General features: G+C 50.4%; 1 protein-coding gene across 5 annotated transcripts in view; it reads right to left on the bottom strand.

Moving 5' to 3' along the window:
- Positions 1-23,494, bottom strand: part of LOC128876512 (dachshund homolog 2) — a 173,229-nt gene that overhangs the window by 79,349 nt on the left and 70,386 nt on the right. For all 5 annotated transcript variants that reach the window (XM_054122939.1, XM_054122942.1, XM_054122943.1 and 2 more), the window contains exons 3-4: positions 12,053-12,281; positions 9,805-9,867 (exon numbers count right to left, since the gene is read on the bottom strand). In XM_054122939.1, coding sequence (XP_053978914.1) covers positions 9,805-9,867; positions 12,053-12,281 — 292 coding nt within the window. The remainder of the gene's footprint in view (positions 1-9,804; positions 9,868-12,052; positions 12,282-23,494) is intronic.

Genomic DNA, 23,494 nt, shown 5'->3' with positions numbered 1-23,494 from the left:
TGTAACATATCTAATAATTTCACTATTCATCCCCGATAAATAAACAGTATTCCGCAGACCCAGCATCATCTACCAAAAACTCTCCTCTCGACTCTCCTCGATCCAAGTTTCTCCATTACCATAAATCGACGGGACATCCTCAGTTCCATCCGTCTTGGCATCGCTGCCATCGTCAGAATTCGTATTCCGCGTGTCTCCGCGGGGACAAATCGCGTCCTCGTGGAAAAGTGGAGCGAGTGGCACGGGTGTCGGTGAAATTAAGGAACCCCCATGACCGCGCGGTTGGGAGTCGCGTAACGTCTTCTGGGGTAACTCGAGGAAGAAGAAGAACAAGGAAGAAAACGGGGGGTTGGGAGGGTTAGCAGCTGCGACATCGCGAAATTACGAGCTGCCGCTGGAAGTAGTCGTAGTCGGTCCTTAGAGGAAGCGTTGACAAATGACGGAGGCAACTTTTATTATTTTAGATGTCGGCCCATCAGAGACGCGCGCGGTTACGACTCCCGTCGACGTCGTCGTCGCGAAACTGGGATGTGTTTTACATACATTTCGCGACGACCTCCGGGACCTGGCGCAACGCACCCCTTGACAAATGGCTCCGGGGTTTTATTAGAGCAACTTTTTAAGCTACTCCCCCGACAGAGACGCGGAGCTTACAAGAAATAAAGATAAACCCTGCGTGTAACCTCGTTCCCGTTACCGTCCTGGATCGTTTGTTCCTTTCAACGACGCGACGCGACGCGAACCTCGAAACACGATTGCGTTGGATTCTTACATCGGCTCCGTAGGAGAAGGTCCTCTATTTGGGGGGTCGACTGGACGACGTGTTGAATTAACTCCAGTTGTAGTTTATTGCAAGAATCCTAGGTAATCCAAACAAGATGAGAGATTATTGGTTCGAGAATTAATAGAGAATATTCTTTTTCACGTATCCAGTCACGTAGCCAGTCCCATAAATATTCGTCGAAATCAACAGTTACAATTATCGCAAAGTATTATGGAAATACATCGAGCAGACGTTTCGAAAAGTTTACATTGCGATGCATCAGTAAGTACGCTAAGCCCGTCTTAGCGAGGAATCACAGAACGTATAGTATCCACTCTACGACAACAGAGGTTAAGTTTGGATAGCCTCGTTATGGGTTCAACATGTTTCTCCAATCCAGAGGAGTTGCTCAGACTCGGAGGAATGTCTTCGATTGAACATGCCAAAACGAAATATAAAAATTCCTCAGCAATTCAGTTGGCTTCGATGTATGCTTCCATAAATATATTGTCTCCAGACAGATTGACATATTCCTTTAAAAATTGATAGGAACACAGATCCAAAGATTCACATTTAAAAGACGTAGAAAATATTTACTTTAATCTGTCGATATCTTCAGAAAAAATTGCCAAATAAAATTCTTTTCGATAGCTGAAGTTTCCATTTTGGCGCAAGCTCCTCTTATCGCGTTCGATGACCTGGAATTTTGTCCTGGCCAGGTACGGTTCCATCGGAAGATCGCGTTCGAGTGACGAGTGGTATCGCGTCGTGCTCGAGTTTCCGTGAGCGTAGTCGAGGCGTAACAACGCCTACGGAGGAGAGAAAAAAGTCGAACGCACGTTTCGCTCGAGAACATATTTACGCCGTCGATGACAAATGGTTTTTAGCGGCGCGGATGTGGGTGGACGGAGGAGAAGTTCGGGACACCCGCTGCACTCACCCAGGAGGGGAGAGCGAAGGGATAGACGGACCGCGGGGGTGGCAGGGACGGGAGGGGGAGGGAAGGAAAGTGGTTCGCAGATGCGCCGTGACTGATGGTCCCTACTTCCAGATGTACTATATACCGCGGTACTTTTATCGGCGCTTGTTTGTTCAGCGAGTTTCGAAATACCAGTGGCAACGGCGTGCCGTCGCCCTGGATCACGGATAGCGCCCCGAAGAGAGTGCCACGAGCGACGGAGGTGGAGTCGACCGTGGAAGGGGGAAAAAAAAGAACGGAGCGACTGCAATTACCGTCGACGGGGGAGGAAGAGAAAAAAATGATCGTTGTATCAACGGCGATACACACGTGTATTTACGTGTCGCGATCCCGCGACGTTAAGGCTTTCGTCGTGCGCGATGATGGACGTCTATCACGTGAGACAACGTTCCTCAGACATGGCTCGGATTCTTTCTTTTCGCGTCCACTCGTCTCACGCTACGAGGGAGATGTCGTTTTCATTGTTTGCGTTAGACGAACTCTTGCTACGGTCTCCATTAGGGTCCAATGGTTTCATTCTTAGCAATTTTTACGAGAATATAGTTCCACACCCTGGAAAATGGTATCGCGCGATGAAATCGATGTCTCGCGTGTCTGCTCGGGCGGGATTGAAAAGCCAGCGAGTCGTAGGGGCGATCCCGTGGAAGGGAAGGGTTTTTCGAAAGGGTGGAAAGTGGATCGTCGGATTTCGGACGATCAATTAATAAGAGGAGAGGATCGGGCACTTTTCACCGTCCCCTGAGGGGAGGGAAGAGGGATCGCCCACGCGTTGCTATGTAAATCGAAGAGGTTACACGGTTTTACATATTTCAACAGATTCGCGGGGGCGGAACGGGGCTCGACGAGGGCAGGGAAGACGCGGGAAAAAGCTGGAGGGGGAGGCGGCGGTGGAGGGCCCCGTTGGCCACTCGAAAACCGCGGGCGAAGCGTTTTGTCGAGTGTTTTATGGAAAGCTTTAGAATTGTAGATTTCCTCTCTCTCCCGACGCCGCTGCGCCCGGATTTATGGTCGCAGCGGCGCGAACGTACGAGAGAGCGTGCGGCTGCTACTTTCAGTGCGCGCTGCTCGATAATATAAAAGGATATTATTTAAATTCCGGAAAATTCCCCGCCATCGCGCGGTCCGTGTCCGTCCACGGTTGTTGTCGAGGGACGCCCGACACTTTTTCCGCCTCCTTTCGCATAATTCGCGTCAGACACACTTTAGACCGATGATCAATGGACCACTGCCGTCTCGAGGGGCGAGGAACGCGCGCGGTTGATACCGTTTGCTATTGGATTTCAATTGAGAAACGATTACTCCCCTCGAGTGACCGTTTCGGATCGTTTGTCATCGACGTTTCCGCGGCTCGATTCTCCGCTGACGATTCCATGCTCGACGACAACTTGAAAAAATGACCCGTCGAGACCCTCCTTTGTCTATGGAGTTGATAGGTTGGTTAGTGGAAGGCCTGATGTTTTCCTCTGTCAACTATAGCCACTTAACGATAGCAAGCATAATTTAAACCACGCTGGATGGTAGGACAGCGGATAAAAGTCGCGTCAACATTCGCTAGCCGCGCGTACAATTTTCTCGCGGTATCGGTTGGATTGGTAACCTTTAAACCTGGACCGGAGAAGCCCCGAGGGGTTGCATATTTGTCGAAAGCTGGCCCCGCTGGTGGAGCGTACACACGCACCCTTCGACGCGCGTAGGGATACGCGATTCTCGCCGAGGCAAAAGGTACGTGCTACGCGTCGAAACCACCGAGCGGACGGACACTGCAAATATTAGTTCATTACCAAAAGTGGCGGCGAAACCGGGCCTGGAAACGGTAGCGCGGAACCGCAGGAACGTTCGTCCGCGGTTTATTTAACGACACCCTTCCGCTGCTTTTCAATTAACCTCCCCACCTCTTCCTCTTCGTAGCCTCCTTCGACGGACAGCTTTCCACGGCGCTCCAAAAAAATGCGAAATTTATTTGATAGTTCAGCACACAACAATTCTAGGTGGACACAGACCTAGTTGTCGTTAATAAAAAAAAGTCTTTTGGAGAATTTAAAGGGATTTATTTGCGAAAAGGTGTCGCGCGGCGTGACGGAACCCGTCTAGCGGAAGTTGCCGACCGAATCGCATGCCTCGGATCCGTAAATAAGAGGATCCGCACGCTGCGAGGGCTGAGAGCTGCGTGCGGGCCGTTGTGCGTGCGTGTGCGAGGGCACGAGGTGCCCCGCCACGTAATATACTGGCGTGCGCGCACCGCCGAAGGGAGACCATTTAATAACAATATATCTCGCCCGTCGCGAAACTGCGTCGAAATAAGGACGACGGGGGCAAAGATATTTTACCATTAGAATCGGTATTTTCTCGGATTAACGCCGCCCCTGATGCTGGATCTTCTCCAAGAACGGACGCATCCAGTTCTGGGATCAAAGAAACTTGGAAAATGTTACATTTTTGTCTATCTATAATTTTAAGGGCGCTACTTTTAGAGACATAAAATCGTCACTGTATTATACCGAATATAAACTCGCATCTGTCCAATAAACAATTCCAATTCCACGAACAAAACCGTAACGATGTAGCTTCTGGAGACAAATTGGAAGAAGCTGGCTCGTTAGTTGTCGCCTTTCGACACTCCCCGTGGAAAATAACGCACTCCTAACGAGATTATCGTAGAAAAATCGGTAGAGCATCGACGGAACGGAAGAGAAACAAGGTGGTCGACAATTTCACGGTACATTAACGAACGATGGGTGGATCCGCGGTGTCGCGAACGCCGCGCCGCGACTAATTATGTTTTTAATTAATCATCGTTTCGTCGGTTCGGGGCTAACGTTTACACGACGGTGCTCGTTACCGTTGTTGACGTCGTCCGATGGCAGCGCTAATAACGACGTTCGTCGAACCGAGTCGACGACGTTGTCCGCCCTCCCAGGACGACGTGGCTTCCTCGTTATCTTCCTTCGACTCGACGACTATCGAAATAATCCCGTTGGGTTCGGCTACGTCGGCGCAAATGACCCGGAAACCATCACCGCGCGACGCGACGCGTTCTCTAAAAATAACGTCTCCTCGCGAGTCGAGCGAGGCGCTGGAGTAAAAAGCGACCGGTCGTTAACGAGCTGGCGTTAATTATCCCCTTTCGCACCACCACCAGCTCCACCTGGACCAGCGGCCACGTGGGCCAGCAGCGCGTGATAAATAATTCGCCCCTATCGAGTTAATAAAATAAACGCGAGGTTCGGGGTGACGGCTCTTTTTTCGCGATCGCGAGCCACGGCACCCTGTCGCGAGTCGCCCCATTCTCGCCCACGAGCAGGTTTACGAGTCGAAAGATTTACCGTTGATGCAACGCGGGGGCCGTTAACGCATCGTCCAGAGCGTTCGTTCCCCGATTCTCTTAACGTTTTATGCGACTCGAGACGCTTCGCGGTCCAGTTCCGCGACAGACAGGAAGTGGACATAGAAGAACAGCGAGGAAAGAAAATTGATAACGGGGTTGCTGGCAGGTCTGCGCGTTGAATGGAGGAGGCGAAGAGTTGAGTTGAAAATAAATTTTAATGAGATTCTTATTCCTCCATAAAGTTCCAAAAATGAATACCACGATGAATGTTTCATCTTGTAATTTCCAACAGTCTACAAACAAAATTTAATCACACTAGAAAGAGAGTATTAGTCTAACAGTGAACGTGTTGAAACTCTATACTACTTTGGGAAATGAGTTCTTCCGCGGTGAAAGGTAACGTCAAAGTTCGCGTAGCGCGAAGGGGTTGATATCTGCAAGGGGAATCTACGCTTTCCTCTAATATAGCAAATTCACAGGGCGTGGACAGGCCTGCACGGTTAACCGTAAGTGGGACAAGGGATTAGATTTATCGAACGAGCGTCCAGCGGACGCAGGGCCACATGGTACGCAGGGATCAATTTATCGAAGGATCGTGGCGCAACCGACGATCGTCGCGAGATCCAGCCCATATCGTTTCGCAATAGGGTCATTAAAAGGGTCCGTTTTCGGGTCAGGACGTTTGGCACGAGCGGACGACTTCGTGGAACGAATCCTACGCATTCGTCGAACGTTATGGATCCTCCTGTCGCGCGATCCACGATGATCGTCTAGACGATCGTCCCCTTCCCCCTGGGATAATCGCGTCACGCGAACAAAAACGATCGGGACTGATTTAAATCAACCCTCGAGCTAGGAACACGGAAATTCGTCGAAAAATAATATATATATATAAATAGAATTATAGTGGAATTTGTGTTATATAAACTAATTTGGAGGGGCAAAAATGTTCAGGACAGAGAATTCTCACATAATAGGGCGAGTGATGTTACTTAATGCTCAAAGAAAAATTAAATAAAATGGATAAAATTCATTTGTACGACACTTCCAATGTAGAGTACGAAATAAAAAAGAAGCTCTGTTTCCTACAAAATTGAATTAAACATTTTCGAAGCACGCGTGATCACGACTCGTCGGACATGTCTGTTCATTACTCGGTGATTCCACTTATTTTGGTATTTGTAAGTATCGATGATGGTATGGTATTACGTGTTCTTACTGGTTCTAACTATATACAAGGTAGATCTTCTTTTGATATTCTACTGCAACTTGCATCCAAGTTGATGGAGGTAATCGCGTTAACCAGTTTCTTCACCGTTTTGAACCTGGAATTACTCGTGAACGTCTTATTTCCAATAATTTTCGTGAAATTATCAGGTTCACACAGAGACCTATATTGTGATATATGTACTCTAATTATCTCAAATACTAACTTCAGATAGCGAAACAGTATTTTACGAATGGAATAACCAAGGAATCAAAGATTAAGTTACCTCACGCATTATGGGTAAAAAGAATGAACGTTGAATAAAAATAATCGTAGATAATCCAGGACGCAGTCGCGCCTCGGTCCACTGGTCTCGTCTTCTTGGCGAGGAACGCGACGAAACGGTTAATTCGATTCGACGATCGTTGTCGCGATAGCGAACGTGTTAAGCTGGCAACTATCATGCGGCACGCTAATTGCGTTCAAACGAACTGTCAGCGCTACGACACGCACGCGTGCCCTCACGCGCGCATCTAAGCCGCGTCCGCATACGCGCGTTATGATTAATACCGTCACACAGTGACTAGCTCGTTTATTATCCTTGTTTAACCGGACGACTCTAAGCCCGCGTGTTCACTGCCACGAAACGCCTAAGATCCGCTCGTACGTGTCACAAATTCGCCTCTAATTTCCCTAGTTGCGCGAACGAATCGACCATGGGGATATTAACTCTGCGAGGCGCAGAATTCGAAAGAAAAATAAAAGCTGAATAATGTATAATTTTGTTGCTTATAAAACGATTGACTTGGAATAAATTGTTGAGAAACGTGAGTACAAAAGGTGGGATTTAATTTCTACGTTGATAGTTATTTTTGTGGTATCATATTTAGTGATTTGGACACGAGGAGTATTTGTAACGCGTTACGAATACAATTTGCTTTCAAATCTACTTCTCTTACCGATATTAAAATTATCCACCTATAGAGCTTAAACATCAGAAACCTAAAGGACCAAGCGTAAGGGTGGTGAAAGCTGTTGTCGCAGGGCTCTCGTGGACAGGAGACGAAACGAGCACGCGTCGAAGATGGATAGAAACGAGGTTCGTAACGACGGGGCTCAACTTTATGAATATTATTTTCCAGCAGATGTCCCCGACGATAGAAGCTCGTCGACGTTGTCGTCGTCGTCGTAATTAATGACGTCTTCGCAACATTCCCCGAAAGAGGAGAAAGGCCAGGGGCGAAAGAAGCTGGGAGCAAGGGATTGGGGATGGTGAGAAATTTCAGAAGTAACGCGGTCCAGGGCGAGCAGACGATAAGGAACCCCCGACGAGGGTGCTGAAGGTGGCAAAACCAACGTGGCAGGATGGCGAGCGACAATGCGCGCGAATTATCCCGGAATGACGGGGTAGTTTTAAAGCCAGGAAGCCGACATTAGCGCATTGATACCGCGCGAGCGCGTTCTACCATCGGGGAGACCATTAATATTACTTAGTTCACGGCTAGAGCCGCGGGGGTGGACGAATCCGTCCCTCGTTTCCGCGATTCGGTTCCCTTCCACCCTTCTACAAAACTTACAATTTCAACCAGTCGGAATTCACGTCCCCGAAAAACGCGTGGTCTCCGAGTGTATTCGTTCTTTTTCCACGCGGGAGGGGTAAGTTTGCGGCTTATGAGATTTAATCGACCGAACTGCGACGCAAAGACAAACGAGCGGAATAACTTCCGCGACGGAACTCGGGTCCCGTCGGATTAACGACAACAAATCATCGGGATTAGAACGGAGAGAATCGAGAGCGAAAGAAGACGGAAAGAGAGAAACGTACGGACGTCGAAGAGGGAGAACGAGATTTCGGGGCGTGAGCTCGTAAAATCAAAAGGACAAACAATTAATAACCCCGGCCACCGACGATTAATCAGAATTTAACTCGCAGCTAAATACTCGGGTCGCTGGATGGCTCGACGCCGACTGCCAGGCGTTTGCGGGGGTGGACGGGACCGATCGAGGGTTACGGTGCACGCAGGATAAACAAAGGTTTACATCAGTGTCAGTCGCAACAAGTCCGAATTCGTCTAGGGTTCTCCGGGCATGAATATTCACGCTGCTCGCTCGTCCGTCCCTTCCAGCCTCCGCGCGATCGCGCGCGCCCAATTCACCACCCTGTTTCTCCACCCCCGGTCGGTCTGCGCGCGAGTCCGCGACCATTTGCCACCCCCTGTGATATCCATCGAACGGCTACCAGTCAAAGGCTGAAATCACAATACGCGTTTGTCCGGTTGACGAAGTCGACTCGCTGGGAAAGCAAATAGAACGGGACGGACAGAGAACTCCGGAGCTGGGGGATGCGCGCCATCGGGGGCGCCGGAAATGGGGGAATGGGCAATGGTCATTGCCTTTGAATTGGAAATTACGTTTCGGACGGTCAAGTGACGATTTTCGACACCCTGCGTCGCAGGGTTGCGTCTCCTCTGGCACCTTGATCGAGACACCAAACCTTCTGTAAGGGATGTAGACTTAGAATTATTCATTTCTCTAGAATTGAACAAAATTATTTGTTATCACCAAATATTCACTAAAACAGCCTCTAAGTTTCATAAAGATATGATTTATTTTCAACGTCCTTCCCCGAGGAAGTAATCGATTCTCGCAATAATATTTCCCCCGAGCAACCCTTAGCAAACTCTTCGCTTGTCAACTAAGGACCAACTCGTAGCTCGCGAGTGGCACCAGGGGTCTGTCTGGGAGCGATTTCGCGGCCCCGCGGAGCGCGAGATCCGCTTTTCGCGCGCAGACCTCCCCCTGGAAAAGGAACGCAACCCTCTGCCACGAGGGGGCGGCCGTTTCCCAGCCAGTCGAATGATTTAATCCCCCGAATGATGGACGGGCACGTCGCGACGATGATCTGCGTGCCGTGAAGTGACAAGTGGTTAGGATCACGGGGAAACCTCGGTGGCGGATGACGGTGGTGGCTGATGGCGGCCGACCGTCGGTGGTCGAGGTCGGTGGTGTCGTATCGGTGACGGGACCCAGGCTGCCTGTGGATAGATTTGAGGACGAGAGGGTGGCGGAGGACGGCGGTGCGTGCTCGCACCGTACAAATCACGCGGGCATTACTGCGTCAAGCGTGGACTCAACGTGTCGCGCGAGCGGAACACTCGATGCCGACGGTAATGCTGATTTATCGGAAGCAAGCGATGGGCGCGCGAGCGTGTTGCTGTATCCCGAGCCTGTTGGACGGTACCCCGGCGTTGTTATTTGTTATAAACTTCGATGGTACAAGAACTGTAGGAGTCTAAACGAAAAATGAGCCACGATCTTCGGATTCACAGTCGACCGTTTTACCTATACGATCAACGTCCTACGCAACACTTAAGATTACAGTTCGAAAGGGATGTCGCGTCGCGATTAATCGGTCTTGACTATTGCCATGAAATCACATCAGAAATGCACCTGTGAGTCTTTAAGCGAGGTCAGAGTCGCGTTTCGCTCGGCCTAACGTTAACGATACTTGAATATTTGAATTCTCCTACCTTTCGAGATGTTTGACGATATCCTCGTAGGCTGCTCGGCAGTTCTCCCAAACCGTCCCGGACCTGTGGATCAGAAAAGCGATGGTGAGATGTAAATAGAGCAAGAGACCCGTCAGTGACGGGGAAAAGAAATCTAAGGGGGATGATTTCCAATCCTGCAATCCTTACTCGAATGGCCAGAAAAAGTCTGGGACGGGGGTTGATAACCGAATCGGTTAATTATAAGCCCTGCGACGGGATATCCCCGAGGAAAGTGGATCCGCGGGGTTGATTAAGAGTCCTCCTCTCGTTCCGTCTCGTCTTTCGTTTGTCCTTTGACTCGTCCGTGCCTGTCCCGACTCTCGAGGACGAAGACGCCGAGGACGGGGCTTTGAAGTCGCTGATTAAAAAAGACGTCGCCTGGCTCCCGTGCTCACGGCTAATTTACTCGACGCGTATCGACCGTCGAAAACGCTTCCACCATCGGAGTACGCGTCGAACCGAAAGAAACGAGAAAAACGGAATCCAGGGACGTCCGCGATTAGGGGTGGATCGACGGCGGACGTCGCGACCTCGAGCAGGAAGGAAGTACGCGAGGCAGAGGCTCGCAGGTCGCGCGTTCGACGAGGAGCCCTTGCTCGGGGCTGAATTAGAGGGTGGCGATAGGGCAGCGGTGACGGCGGTGCGCCAGGATGGGGTTGCGTTGAATTAATCATATTCCGGTGTTTGTCGTGCCGCCCCCAGACGTAATCCGTCTTACCTTCCGATCTCTCTCGCTCTTCTCTGCCACGATAGATTTGCATTTTAATTAAAAGCAAAGCGCTGAAATCATAATGCGAAACGTGCGGCGCCGCCTTCGTCGCGTCGTTGCGCGTGCACGTAGACGCCGAGATGCGGAAGGACACGGTCCCTGCTCCGCATTACTCCCCCCAGGCCGGTAAGAAGAATCGACGACGCGATCCCAACGTCGACGACGCTTTGTGTTCCCTCGTCAGAATTTTCTAAACGCGGACCGACGCCGACGTCGCGAAGCGTTGGATAACGCGAGAGAACGAGGAAAAAGCGGACTGACGGCGATCCAGAGTAATTGGCGAGAATACTCAGATATCTTCGAACATTCAGGACTATTTACTTGGAGAAATTTGTAAACAATCATGTTAAAATAGAAATACCAAGTGTGAGACTCGTAATAGGGTCTGCTAATTACTGTAGGCCGGTAGGGTTTCCCGCCTACAGCATCTATTAGAAACGCGTTAACAAATGCCAGGATTAGCTCCAGTCTCTACCCTTCTCCGAAGAACATCCTCCTTCAACGACTCGTGGAACCCCTGGCTCTGTTTCTCCCAGTCGGTGCCTCAGAACGCGGAACGACTCAGCCGAGAGCTTTAATCCGCGATATACGTCTTCGAACCGCAACGCCTCGAGGATTTACCGGTTCCCGAGAACTCTTTAGGCTCTAAAGTTTATTGGAGTTCACTTTGATTGTTTTAATCTCACGTTCGATTCAATGTCAAACGAGGAGTTGGGCGCACTTCTCGTAATTTTTGCATGGTGCAAAGTCGTCGGAATTGCTTCGCGAAAGGTGAATCGTGGATGTCGACGTCGCGACACGCGGAAGAGGATCGGCTCGGTTGAGGTCGCACGTAACTCGAGCCGAGTAAACGACCTAGAAGGAACGCGACGCGCCCAAGGAAACGGACTTTGTCGCTACCGGCCAGAGAACGAGGAGGGAAGGAAAGATCAAGCAGTGTCGAGACCCCTTGGATTTCCACGGCTTCGCCGTCTCTTCAAATCCTCTTAAAGTTGTATTCTTTTGGCCTCGCTGGCCCTTCGTTGCGACCACCCCGGACAGGACGAGGCGTGACTGCCTCCGCGGAAGAGCTCCAAACGAGCAAATCCAATTTCCCAATCCGACTCCCATACCGTTTATCCTGAAAAGTCCCTGCTGTTTGTCGATCGACGTCATTCAAGCTGCTTGGCGCAAGGGTAAAAAGTAATTGGAGACACTCTGTCTTCTGCGAAGTCGTCAATTATGAGAGTATCGAATAGGAATTTTCAGAAATTCCCGTCACAGAATAGCAGTTTACGACGAGGCTTTCGTGAAAGACCGAAGTAACGTGCCTTGCACGTGTTTCGTATTAAAATGTGTATATTTTCAAAATTGAGCCGCACTTGCAACGCGGTGAAAACTTTCTTTACTTAGTGAACGCGATCGAGATCAACTAATAATTCTCCCCGATCTTTGACGTAAAATATCCACCAAGCTTACCTCGCGAGAGCCTCCATGTTGGACATGTTCGGGTTGACTTTCAATCCCTGCTCGGCGCGCGCCTGAGCCTGTGCCTGCAGGTGATGAGGCAGACTAGCCGGCGACAGGATGGCGGTGTGTCCCGCGCCAGGATGTCCACCCAGTTGCATGAACTGCATGTGACTGAGATGCGTGGGCGGGTGATTGTAGCCGTTCGCCAACAACGGAGACTTCTCCATCCTCGGCACGTCTGAAAGCAAAAAGGGAATCGTACGATGTAGCGAACGTTCCAGTCGAGGGAGCTAACGATGGCGAACCGGGCGCTCGTGTGCCCGCGACAAATACCGTGGGCATATTTGCTCGATTCGACCGACAGCTACGTGGATTTTCGGTGTTTCGAGGTTTCCTAGGGCGATATATCTTCGTCAACGGTCTGAGCTGTTAGGGGTAGCGATTGGTCGCGGACAAATATCTGTTCGCGACGCGACGTCTCTCTGAGTTTGGGATAGCTTGGTTATTGGGACGGGTAGGTTGATAAGCAGATACTATTTTGAGTTTCCCACAGAAATTACAATAGAAATGATACAGTTCTTACGGATTGGAGTTTTCTTCGAGATCGTTCAGTCCCGAGTTAGCAATAATATTACGAAAGCATAGCTGGTGTCATCTGGTGTCCGCCAAATCAAGACGATACCCGATTATGTAATGGAATCTCAAAACATTGATTCCACGTACGTCCCAATAGATGAAACTAGAATGACGTTAACGAATGAATTCTTTGATTCTTAGCCTCCACGAGTAATCTGCATCCCTATCCGTCTGTCTGTCCCTATCAAGGCCAGACCCACTCCGAGACAGCTCCGCCGCGAAAACAAACACCTCCCGAGGCCAAGCTCGCGACGCTGAAACCCATAAAGAAGAAGCCCTCCAGACCTGGCGCGGCGAGGCAGCTCGAGATTGTAACCCACGAGAACATTGTCTCTCGGATCGGAGATTCGCGAGAGATCGGGCCGAGAGGCTCTGTAATCGTTTCGGGATTCCATTCGTGCAAGGATGACGCGTTGGACGATGCTATTGCGAGACTGAGATTGGGAGGATCGAACGCAACGGGAGACAGAAAGGGGTGAGGGCCGGAGACGGTGCACGGGGGCTGGCAGAGGGGCGAGGGGATAGAAAATGAGCGGTGCCTATTTATTACAAATTATCTAAATGGCAGTGATTTCGGCGGACCGGCTGGCCGTTTGACGAGTAAGTGGCGGGTTTGCTGACCAGTGACTGTCGGTCCCCCCGCGACGACCCCGGTACTCGTAAAACCGCAGCCAGGGGGAGCCTTCGAGCGGTTTGACAACCACTGCGAGACCCGGCCCATGACCGGCCCTAAAATTGGACTTATTACAACTTATAGAGCGCGATTTGAACGCTCCGCTCAATAACATACATTATCCCCAATCCATATGATTTAATGAAATCCCTCTAAACTCTCCACTTAGCCTCAGTACCTTCTCGCGCGGGTACCCTTCCCTCTGTCTCGCCTGCGTATGCGCTCTCTCGCAGATTGCTACGTGTGTACGAAGAGAAGCCCGTGAGCGAGTCGCGGTAAGAGCGAGAGAGCGATCGACAACCGTGGAGAAGAGGGGAAGCGAAAGGGCCTCGCGAAACCGAGCGGAGAGAGTCGGCCCGGCACGTTCCGATCGTCGAGGATACTTAAAACGCGCGTTCCCAGATTTTTATAACCTCGACAATAGCTATTTGCGCAGGTCGCGATCTTCACGACCGATGAAGACGTTTCGAGGCGACCTCGGTGATCGGGATCGCGATCTGGCAGCCAGAAGTCGTGGTGGAAAACGAAGGGCATCGATGTCGAGACTCGAGTCGACACCTCAGGATTCGTTGGACTGGTATTTCAGTATTTCACTAGTACTTCCCTTTATTCGTTCCTTCTCATCTGATAGAAGTCTAGGCGAATTCAGGGGAGAAGGGAGATTTGCTAAGAACGGTTGGCCCTATCCCATGGACGTCGCGAGAAGCGAACGCGACGGGCGATAAAACACAATTTGAGCTAAAGACCGCGCTCCTATAACTTCCCACCCATGGGTCCGCGCGCGGACGGGCACCGCCACCTCCTCGCCCCTCTCGTGGCTGATGAGGTGACAACCCATAATTATACAGACCGCTTTCTGTCTGGCCTGACTGCAGTGGCATGCGGAGAGAGGCCTCCATCATCCTCCTCCTCGTCGTCCTCACCTCTCCACCTTTTTCTCCGTCTCCATCCAACTTCTCGAGCCCTACCGACCGCGTGTCCCTCTTCCACTTCGCCTCCCTCGCTCCTCCGTATCTGCGGATCTCACTTTTTCTCTCGTTACCCTTCATCCCCGCCCCCTCGTCCACGGGTTTCTCATCCACGGCTCGGGGTATCCAGCGGGTTCCCGACTTCCCGCTTAATAACGATACGCGTGTTTTCTTCCTCGCATGGCGAACGGCCCGGACGAAGGTGGAGTAGCGAAATCGAGGCAGACCGCGAGGGAACCGGAGAAAGAAACGAGGGATCGGCCACCGACCCGTGGACACCTCCACCCTCGTGCGTCTCGCGCCCGTAGAAACGACCGATCTGCGCTACTTCTTTTCTGGTGTTAATTACAAAACGCGAGAATAAATTGCCAGGGCTAAACGAGCTTTCCTCTGGCCCTCCTCAACCTCGTTCCCCGACACTCGCGACGGACATGTAGCGCATAGGGCTAAGGGAAGAGGTTCCAGGAACTGGAGCCCCACTCTGACGAGTCGGTGGCTACTTTTATTGAATGCCGTTGCAATCGAGGCGGAAAGAGGTGGAGGAGTTCTCCTCGACGGAGATCAAGCGGATTCTTTCGTTTGATGTGGCTTGATGCGTTCGATGCCTTATCGCGGAATGAGGAGGCGTAGTTGCGTTCTTGACGAGCGTATCGGTAGTACCGCCAGGTATTTGGACGTCTACTTTCGGATATGGTTACTTCCTCGTGGTTAGTACGCAACCGTTATATCAGGTCTCCCGATAAAGTCGTTAAGAAACGTTTGGTGCAGACTTTAGTGTCATTTCGTCACCGTGATAACTAGAAAAGCGCGTCTCCAGCCATCGGAACTTTACTGGGAGGACGATGGGTTGGAAAACCGCGAGTGCACCGTTCGATCTTCGCCCTGAGCAGAATCGATGGAGACTCTTGCTCCTTTGTACTTCTTTTCGCCAGCAAAGACGGAGAAACGGCATCGCTGCTCGCTCGGGCGACCACCGAGACGGGCCAACGTGAAATTATTTGGAAAATTTGCCCTTTGTCCGAGGGATGCTCCCCGGGGGTCTCTCTCCCTGCCATTGTTCTTAGCAAACGACGAAGAAATCGACCGACCACCGCTCGTCTCTGGTCGCGCGCGTTATTTGCGCTTAGCTATGTATATGTTTACCCTCGACACTGACTCCCTCGAAAACCCTTGGATTTAACCCTCGAACACCGACCCTCCGACCACGGACGATGACATCGCGGCCCTTTAAGTATCGCAGGAGTCGAGGAAAAAGAAGGGTACACGCTGGAAATCGGAATTGTGACCTCTGAATCGAGTAGCAGTCGCTCTTCCATCGAGTTATCGAGGGGTGGGTTCTATCCTAGCGTTGCGGGCTCCTTTTCTGTTCAGACAGAGTACAGTAGCCTAACATAGCGATTACTTATTATAGTAAAGCTTGACCTTTCAAAAGAAAGTACCCCTATCTCCCCACAAAGATACACTTCAGCACTCGCGACACCCCGTTGTCCCACTTCTTTTTCTTCCTGCTTCCTCCAGGACGCGTTTTCCTCGGGCTTCCTCGTGTCGCTTCGATTCCCGATCCATCTCAGCGCTCCGTTAGCCTGTATCCCGTGCACGTGCATCCGACATTGTTCCCCGGCGTGTATTGGTACATAAACACGAGACGGGAAACACAGTTTCGCGCAGGAGGAATCCGGTTTTTCAAGTAATCGAGAGAGTCGAGGAGGCTCGCTGCTAGCAGCCCCGGCCAAGGCAAAGCGGGCAGACAAGCAGGCGGGCAGCCATCGAGGCAGCTCCCTGCGTCCAGTCTGGAAAGAATCGAGGAGAGAGTGGATGCCATGGGTATGTACACCTCCTCGCTCCTCCTTCGTTCGCTGGTTCTTCTTTCCTTGCTTTCCTCTTTTACCACACCCATTCTTCTTAATCGCCCCGGCTAGTATCGCCGCGTATTGAGACGTACGCGCCTGTCTCCGCTGCGCGATGCTCACTTTATCATTCGACGATATTCGCGACCGACGATAGAATTTTACTTTTCAGATGCGACGTGGACAGGTTGAAGAGATCTAGAGTTATTCTGGGGCACATGAAGATTTAACCCTTTGCAGACTAAATTTTCTGATTTCAGTGGATTTTTGTCGGGCCTCGCTAAACAGCTAATAGCTACAATAATCGATGTAAAACCGATTACATGTCCTTATAAAATAAAGAAACAAAAAATATCACGAAGGTAACTCCTGTTCTCGTACGCGTACTCGCTGTCGAACGCCACCGTATCGCCATACCACGCTGCGTCTCCTACTCTTTTAATATTCGCTGCGTCGTTAATTTCTACCAGCTTCTTGCCGCGTCCTGAAGAAAGTAACGAACCAGCGCATAGAAAATGATCAACGTAGATTGGTTCTACTCGCTAGGGCGATGGAATCCTGTTCTGTTTGCAAGAGCAAACAAAGAGGAGGAACGGAAGCTCCGGTAGAATATTAAGACGTAGCTGGCGATAGAAGGAGGGCGAGGAGAAATAAGATACGGTCGATCTTTCTCGCGGAGCCTCGTAATCGACGACAACGCGAAGCGTCTAGCCACCTCTCGGTGGACCCCTCTTGCTCCGAGGAACAGCCCCTCGCGAGTTCTTGTCTCTGGAGTCCCTTCTTTCGAGGAGCCTCACCTACCACGCGTCGCCTCGCGAAAGAGCAGCCCAGTATTTGTTCTTCCAAGGGTCTCCTCGGGTGTTCGCATCATCCGAGAGCAGTAAACCTTTTGATATATAGTCGAAGGTTTTTAGAGTTCTGTCAGCCACGCCCACAATCAGCCTTAGTATTATTTACACTCCTGGTGGTTTGTAGTCGGTTGTCTCGCTCCTTCGTCCCCCGTCGCCTCTCCCCTTTGAAAGCCACGCTTTTTTACTCGTTTCGCGTGCTCTTCTTGCCGGAGCGGTTGTCCGACTCGTCTCTTCGGCACCGTCATCGTCGAATCCCCGTTTTTCCAAAAGACTCCTCGTGTTTCGCCGCTACCCGGCGATACTTGAACTCGCAGCATCGATCGAGAGGCGTCCCTCGATTCCTCCAGGTTTTTCTCTGTCCCGACGCGCCTCCTGCGCACGGTCGCGAATTTATAAAATTGGATACGATCTCAGGAAAGGCACGGGCCGTGCATCGTCCCCGCGAAATTATCTATTCCGAGCCAGAGCCTGTTATACGCGCCATCGCGTAGCCAGGGGGGCCAGATTTCGGATTTCGAGCGTCCTCTAGCCCTCGAAGAGCACGCAACGACCGACGCCTCGTCGAAAGAGAAAGGGACGCATATTTTATTTCGGAAATGATGATGATACGCATGAAAGCCCACGCCATCCTTCGGTTTTATCGCGGCGATTCGCCTTCGAGGTGAACTCTTTTCTCCTGGACGCCTTTCGGTTTATTCTCTTTGGTATCGGGAAGATCCCAAGCCACGAAGAGTGGCGCCAATCGCTCGTCCCTCGTCGTATCTTTGGCGCTTCGAGTTGTATCAACGCGAGGGATACACTCTACGTAAATTGGAGGGATCGACTCGAGGAACACCACGCACAGTTGTTGGAATTCGATGCAATAGTCGTAAGAAACGAGCTCGAACACCATATTCGATATTATTATTTCTACTGTAAAGGGTACAAGATCCTGGGGGCGCCAGGAACGAAGGGGGAAGTCGATGAAAGCGTCCGCGTTCAACGATCGGTCGCGGCCGAAAAATCGATGTCGGGGGCTAATCTCGAAAGTAAATCTTTTCCCGCGAGCTAATCAAAAGCGAGAATCGAGGCCTCGGAGCCTCGTGCGTTTTCGGAGCCATCTGCCCGTAGGCAGGGCCACGGCGAGCGTACCCGAGCCGAGTTGCAATAGTCCGCTCGCTCAGGGGGCCCCGTCACCGATCGCCTCGCCCCGCCAGGGTCGATACTTTTTCACGTGCTCCTAACATCGGTTAATCCTCTGCATAAACATTGTATTGTATTTCGCCGGGGATGCTCCCATTATATCATATTTTGTTATTAATATCTTCCGACTGGCTGGGCCCAGAAGCTGGGACGGGGCACTTTTGTCCATCGCCAAAGGTATATAAGCCTGGCGCTGCGTCGAGCGGGACCGAGCGATGCGGAATCGTTGCGGTGCGACGAGGAGAAATGGAGATCCAGCGAGGGCGGCCCCAGGGGGAACGGTTTCGGAAAAAGAAACAGAGAAAGAAACGCGGAGATCGGTTCGATACCGGTTTCCTTTATCGCACAATGCCTACCGGGATTTTTATTATCCACGATCCTCCCTAGGTGAGTGGCGTCGATTTCGCACGACCCTGCAGAGAGGCTGTCACCTCGATTCACGATGAATCGATCGCGTTTTACTCGAACTCGTGGGTTATGAAATTGGAAATATGCTCGTTGGTCTGCTTTGTTATTTGTTGGAGCGTATTTGTTGTATATGAAGGAAAAGGGGTTTGAAATTTGATAAAAGTGGGGAATGTCCGTTTCTACAGAAATAAATAGATAAACACACAGCACTTTCTAATAGTAATCGGAGTACTACATACTATGTAGCTTGCTGTGAGAGAGAGCGTCTCTTCCAAAAGTGACCTATAACAAATGTACGTACGACACATCAAACTCACCCTCTCAAACAGATGCAAGCCTCCCATTGCTTTTCCAAGATTCTCGAGCGAAATTCCAAGTTTCCCGAGTCTCGAAAAAAGAAAAGGAATAGATGCAGGCCACTAAATAGATGTAAACACGGATCGAAGCCCGCCGAGAAGAAATACGCGCGAGGGGGCGGCGTTCCGAAGTGATGCCCGATACACGCAGTTAAACGCGCGCCGGAGGTTTTTACGGCGCGTTTTAATGCCGCGACCGCGGTGTACCGGGGCCACGCGAATTCAAGTGTGTCGATTCGCAGTCCCCCCGCTGCGACGAGTGCTTTCAAGCCCCGAACGAGATCGGAAATTAAAAGAAAATAAATAACACCGGGTAAAAAACCACGAATCGTTCGCGTGGGTACACGGTTGTAACCAGAACCTTTGACATGCGTTCGTGTAAACGAACAACCGCCCTCCGAATGTAGACATTTACCCCTTGTCGAGGGGTGTTTCATCGGCAGAAAACAAGCCACGATCCGTGGTGTCGGTTTTCATTTCCCTCGCGCTTTTTTTGCAGCGTTGTTCCACCCCGTTGCTCTCTCTCTCTCTCTCTCTCTCTCTCTCTCTCTCTCTCTCTCTCTCACTCCGAGCGTGTTTCTTTCCCTCCATTATTCCAAGCACTTCCGAGGTTCGTTTGTTGGTCACGAGGGCGGACCGGGGAGAGCCCTGGATGGAAATTATAAAAATACTCGCGAGCGGGCTGGTCGCTCGCGAACGGACAAAGCGGCCCCGCTCGTTGATTCGCGAGTTAATTGAGCGGCGCGGCACTCGCCGGCCGCTAACGAGTAAATTGTTGACTACCACCATCGCTGATGCCCGTGAACACCGTTGCGAGCCGAGCGAGCGCAGCCCCTCTCCTCTCCGTCGTCCACGGAACAGCCGGAAAATTAGTACAGATTTTTGAAGCAATTAGCCTCGGTTTTCACCGCAGGAAATTGCCGTCACTCGCCTCAAAAGCCTAGCCGCGCTTCGCTGTACAGAGCGGCTCCGCCCCGCGAGCCAGCGATCATCCGCGACCGAATCCTCGATCCTCCTCAAGCCAACGTATATACATATTTTACAGCGAACGAGGAACGCGCTAGACGAATTCATTGCGTTCCTTGAATAGCTGGAGTAATTACGTATGGAGTATTACTCTTTAATGAAGAATGAAGTTTCTTTAAGAAATCACGATGAAACACCCCCTTGTTTGTGGTGTTTTCTAGTTTAGAAAAATGTTGTGATCCCAGAGTGAAGCAGATATGTTGAAGAGGGTGATTCTAATCTATCCCAACTTAATTTTCGTTAAAACTTTATTTCACGTGGATATCTCTATAAAATGCACTTTTGCTTTCACTTCTCCTACGTGTCTTAATACGTTCACTGTCAAATCGATTTCATAAAGCATTCCTCGGGCGTCGTTCTACTTCTTGCTTCACCAATAATACACTTACTTGCTCCTAATTCGATACCTTTACCGTAACCAATTTAATCGAAAGTTTCAGTCTGCTCGTTGGATTTCTGTGTGGAGTTACTCGTATTTGAATGTCATGCTTTAACTCGTTCTGGCCGGGGAATGTTTTCGTCGACTTTCATATCTGACTGACCAATTAAACTCCGTATTAGACTTTTGTGTTTAGTCGTACCTATCGTCGAAACTGTAAGGCTGGAAACGATGCTTTTCAAGCTGATTATTCCATTAGGTTGATTCACAAATAATTTATGCTGCTTGCTACACGGAAATAGATTGCGATCAAGGATAGCGATTATGTTATGTATAACAGAAGTTACATTTAAATTAACCTAGTATAATAACAACAACGCTCAACTCAATGCATCGAAAAGTATCATGACGTTTCCAATAATGTTCCCCAATCAATTTCTCTCTAATCAAGTAACGTTTCACGTTCAACGAATAAAAGCGTATCCCAATAACCTCCCAAATCAATTACATAGAAATTGCGTCCGTTTACGTGTTATTCGAATAAAATGTTCATCTGCGAAGCACATCGACGGATGAACGCGCGTCCATTCGGCGTTATGGCGTCGACCCCCTGCGTCGCTGTAACGCGGACCGCGTAATAATCTCGGGCGACGTTATTATCGCTTTAATCGCGAGGATTATTTCACTTTCGCGTCAAATCTCCCCGGTCCGCTCGGTTTTGGCTTCGGTTTCGCGTCCCTCGCTGTCCGAGCGTGTCCACCCCGCGTAATTTCTGACCGCAGGGTGAAAATTCCACGTAAGCCAGTGGTTCTCGTCGCCCCATTCGCTAGATTCCTCCCCCAATCTCACCATCGACGATACTCGTCGCACCGCAAGAACCTCTGCTCGCAGGAACACGCGAGTCCTTTTCCTCCAGGAGATTCATCCCTTGCCACCGGATTCATTAATTACTTCTTGCGGATATCCGATCCTGAGGCTCCGTCTCGACCGCAAATTCGTGGCTTCCAAACTCTATTCTGAAATTTTGTTGACGGGAGAGGGAAACGTCCTGGTATTTTATAAGAATCGATGCTGTCCCCTTTGGATTGGATTCTCCGACACTTGGCGTTGCGTTGACCTCTGGCTTAGGAATGATTTCGAATATTCAATTTCAGATAAATGTTTTAACAGACGAATGTAACATATAGTCAGTCCCATAAGTATTCCAACCTAGACAAGTCTTCGCGATCATTTCTCAGAAGTTCCCTTAATCGCGTTTTTTTCCAAAAAATTAAATGTTTTAAATATGTTAATAGCCTCGAATATCGAGGGCTGGCTCTCTGTCGCAACCACGAGCTTTAGGGGGCGCTGGTCTCTCTGGCTAACCCGTTGTCGACCCCTCGAAAGCGTGAAAATTGTCGCGGCAGTGGAGAGGTCTCGGGGAACGGTCGATGGCGCGATATCGAAGCGACGTCGGCCCCCTATTAACCGGGTTTTATTGGTACACGAGCCAACCGCGTTGGCTGACCTACGACCGGCAACAGTTAATCAATGCTTTTATGAGCATTCGCTCGCCAGTACAGCGTCGTTGCAGCCGCGACTGGCCAAACCACCCTGCCACCCACTCGGCCGCACACTCTCTCGCGCGCGTCCGCTCGGACCAGCCCCCCCTTTGCCGTTCCGCGATTCGAAAACCGCGACCCGTTCGCCTCGCGGTGCGTTCCTGTCCAAACTAGACGCATTACCGAGGAGAAACCTCCTCGTGGATTGAAGAATTTTGGCCACCTTCGCATAGTAGAGTTTGAATATGCTAGAAATTAATGGAGACAAATAGGATAGGAACCAAGATTACTCTTTGGCAATTTAGGGGTAGGTGTACCTATGAAAGAGGTGTGTATCGAAGGGCTGTACACCAATCAAAAATTTATTTTTCCCTCACCGTGCATCGACTAAAGCAGACCCTGCACCCTCAACGCGTCCCATTCTCCGCAGATAAGAATTTCTCCCATCCCTTGGCCCCTCGCGTAAACGCGCGTGCTTGGATAATTTATTTAGTTTGCGCATTAATGTACGATTCGCTATGCATTAGGTCATATAATATAAATTGCGGCCGGCCAATTTGATTAATGCTATTTCGGTAATCGATGCATTAAATAATTACGCTGCCGCGTGAGTGGGAACGCGCGCGAATCGTTCGACGTTAGCCGATAGTCATTAGTTTATTACGTGGGTCGGGCTAGTTGAAGAGGCACGGGAATAGTTTCCATCGGAAAACGATCGACGTTGAAACGTAAGCCGCGACGACGTCGAAAAAGGCGCGAGGGAAACGTGCTTTCCCATCGTGGGCACACACGGCGCGCACACGTCCTGGCTACTTCCTGACGCTCCAACCTCCCACCCCCCCCCTCTCTCTCTCTCTCTGTGGGAAACCCCTCTCCCGCGGGCTATTTATTTTTCTCATCGGTTTTAATTTCGTAGAGACAACATAGATGCGTATCGGCCGTCCGCGCCGCTGCGTGCGCGTATACACGGCCATTGTGCCCCGCTTCGTCCCCGAATGGATGTTACGCCGCCGCTATCGGGATCGGATCTCGCTCGTTGAGTTTATTAATTGCGTTATGGCAAGTGCTGTCCGCCTGCTCGCCTATCGATCCAAATTGAAAAAACTCCTGCGGTCGATCGTGGTTCCATCTTCTTCAATTTATTGCTCCCAACGAGGAGACGCGATCTTTGCAACGGGTGTATCGAAAGTTCTCTTGGTATGTTCAACTGTCTAGCTTACACATGGTATAAAGAAATATAATATTAACGGGGAAACGGTGTTCGGAAATTTTACAAAATATTCTCCAAAATAATTTGGAAAGCGTTCTACCCAAAAAACCCAATAAACATCCTTCGGACGGATTTTTGGAGGAAAATCTGGGCAAGCATTCGACAGGGTCGCGCCGCCTCGATCAATCGTACTTGCAAAGGGGGATTCAGTCGTAAAACAATTATACAATTACCGCGGGCTCGTAATTAATTGCTCGCCGTTTCCACGTTTACCCCGATTGCAGTCGCGGTTCCGAAACTCGACGCGCTCGCGCTCGCGCTCGTCCGCGCGGCATTAATTCATTAACGTTGCACCGTCAAACGTATTTGCCCGT

The sequence above is a fragment of the Hylaeus volcanicus genome, chromosome 5 (assembly GCF_026283585.1).
Source record: "Hylaeus volcanicus isolate JK05 chromosome 5, UHH_iyHylVolc1.0_haploid, whole genome shotgun sequence".
Taxonomy (NCBI): Eukaryota; Metazoa; Arthropoda; class Insecta; order Hymenoptera; family Colletidae; genus Hylaeus; species Hylaeus volcanicus.
The sequence above is the reverse complement of the archived record's forward strand: the minus strand, read 5'-3'. Positions and strand labels throughout refer to the sequence as shown.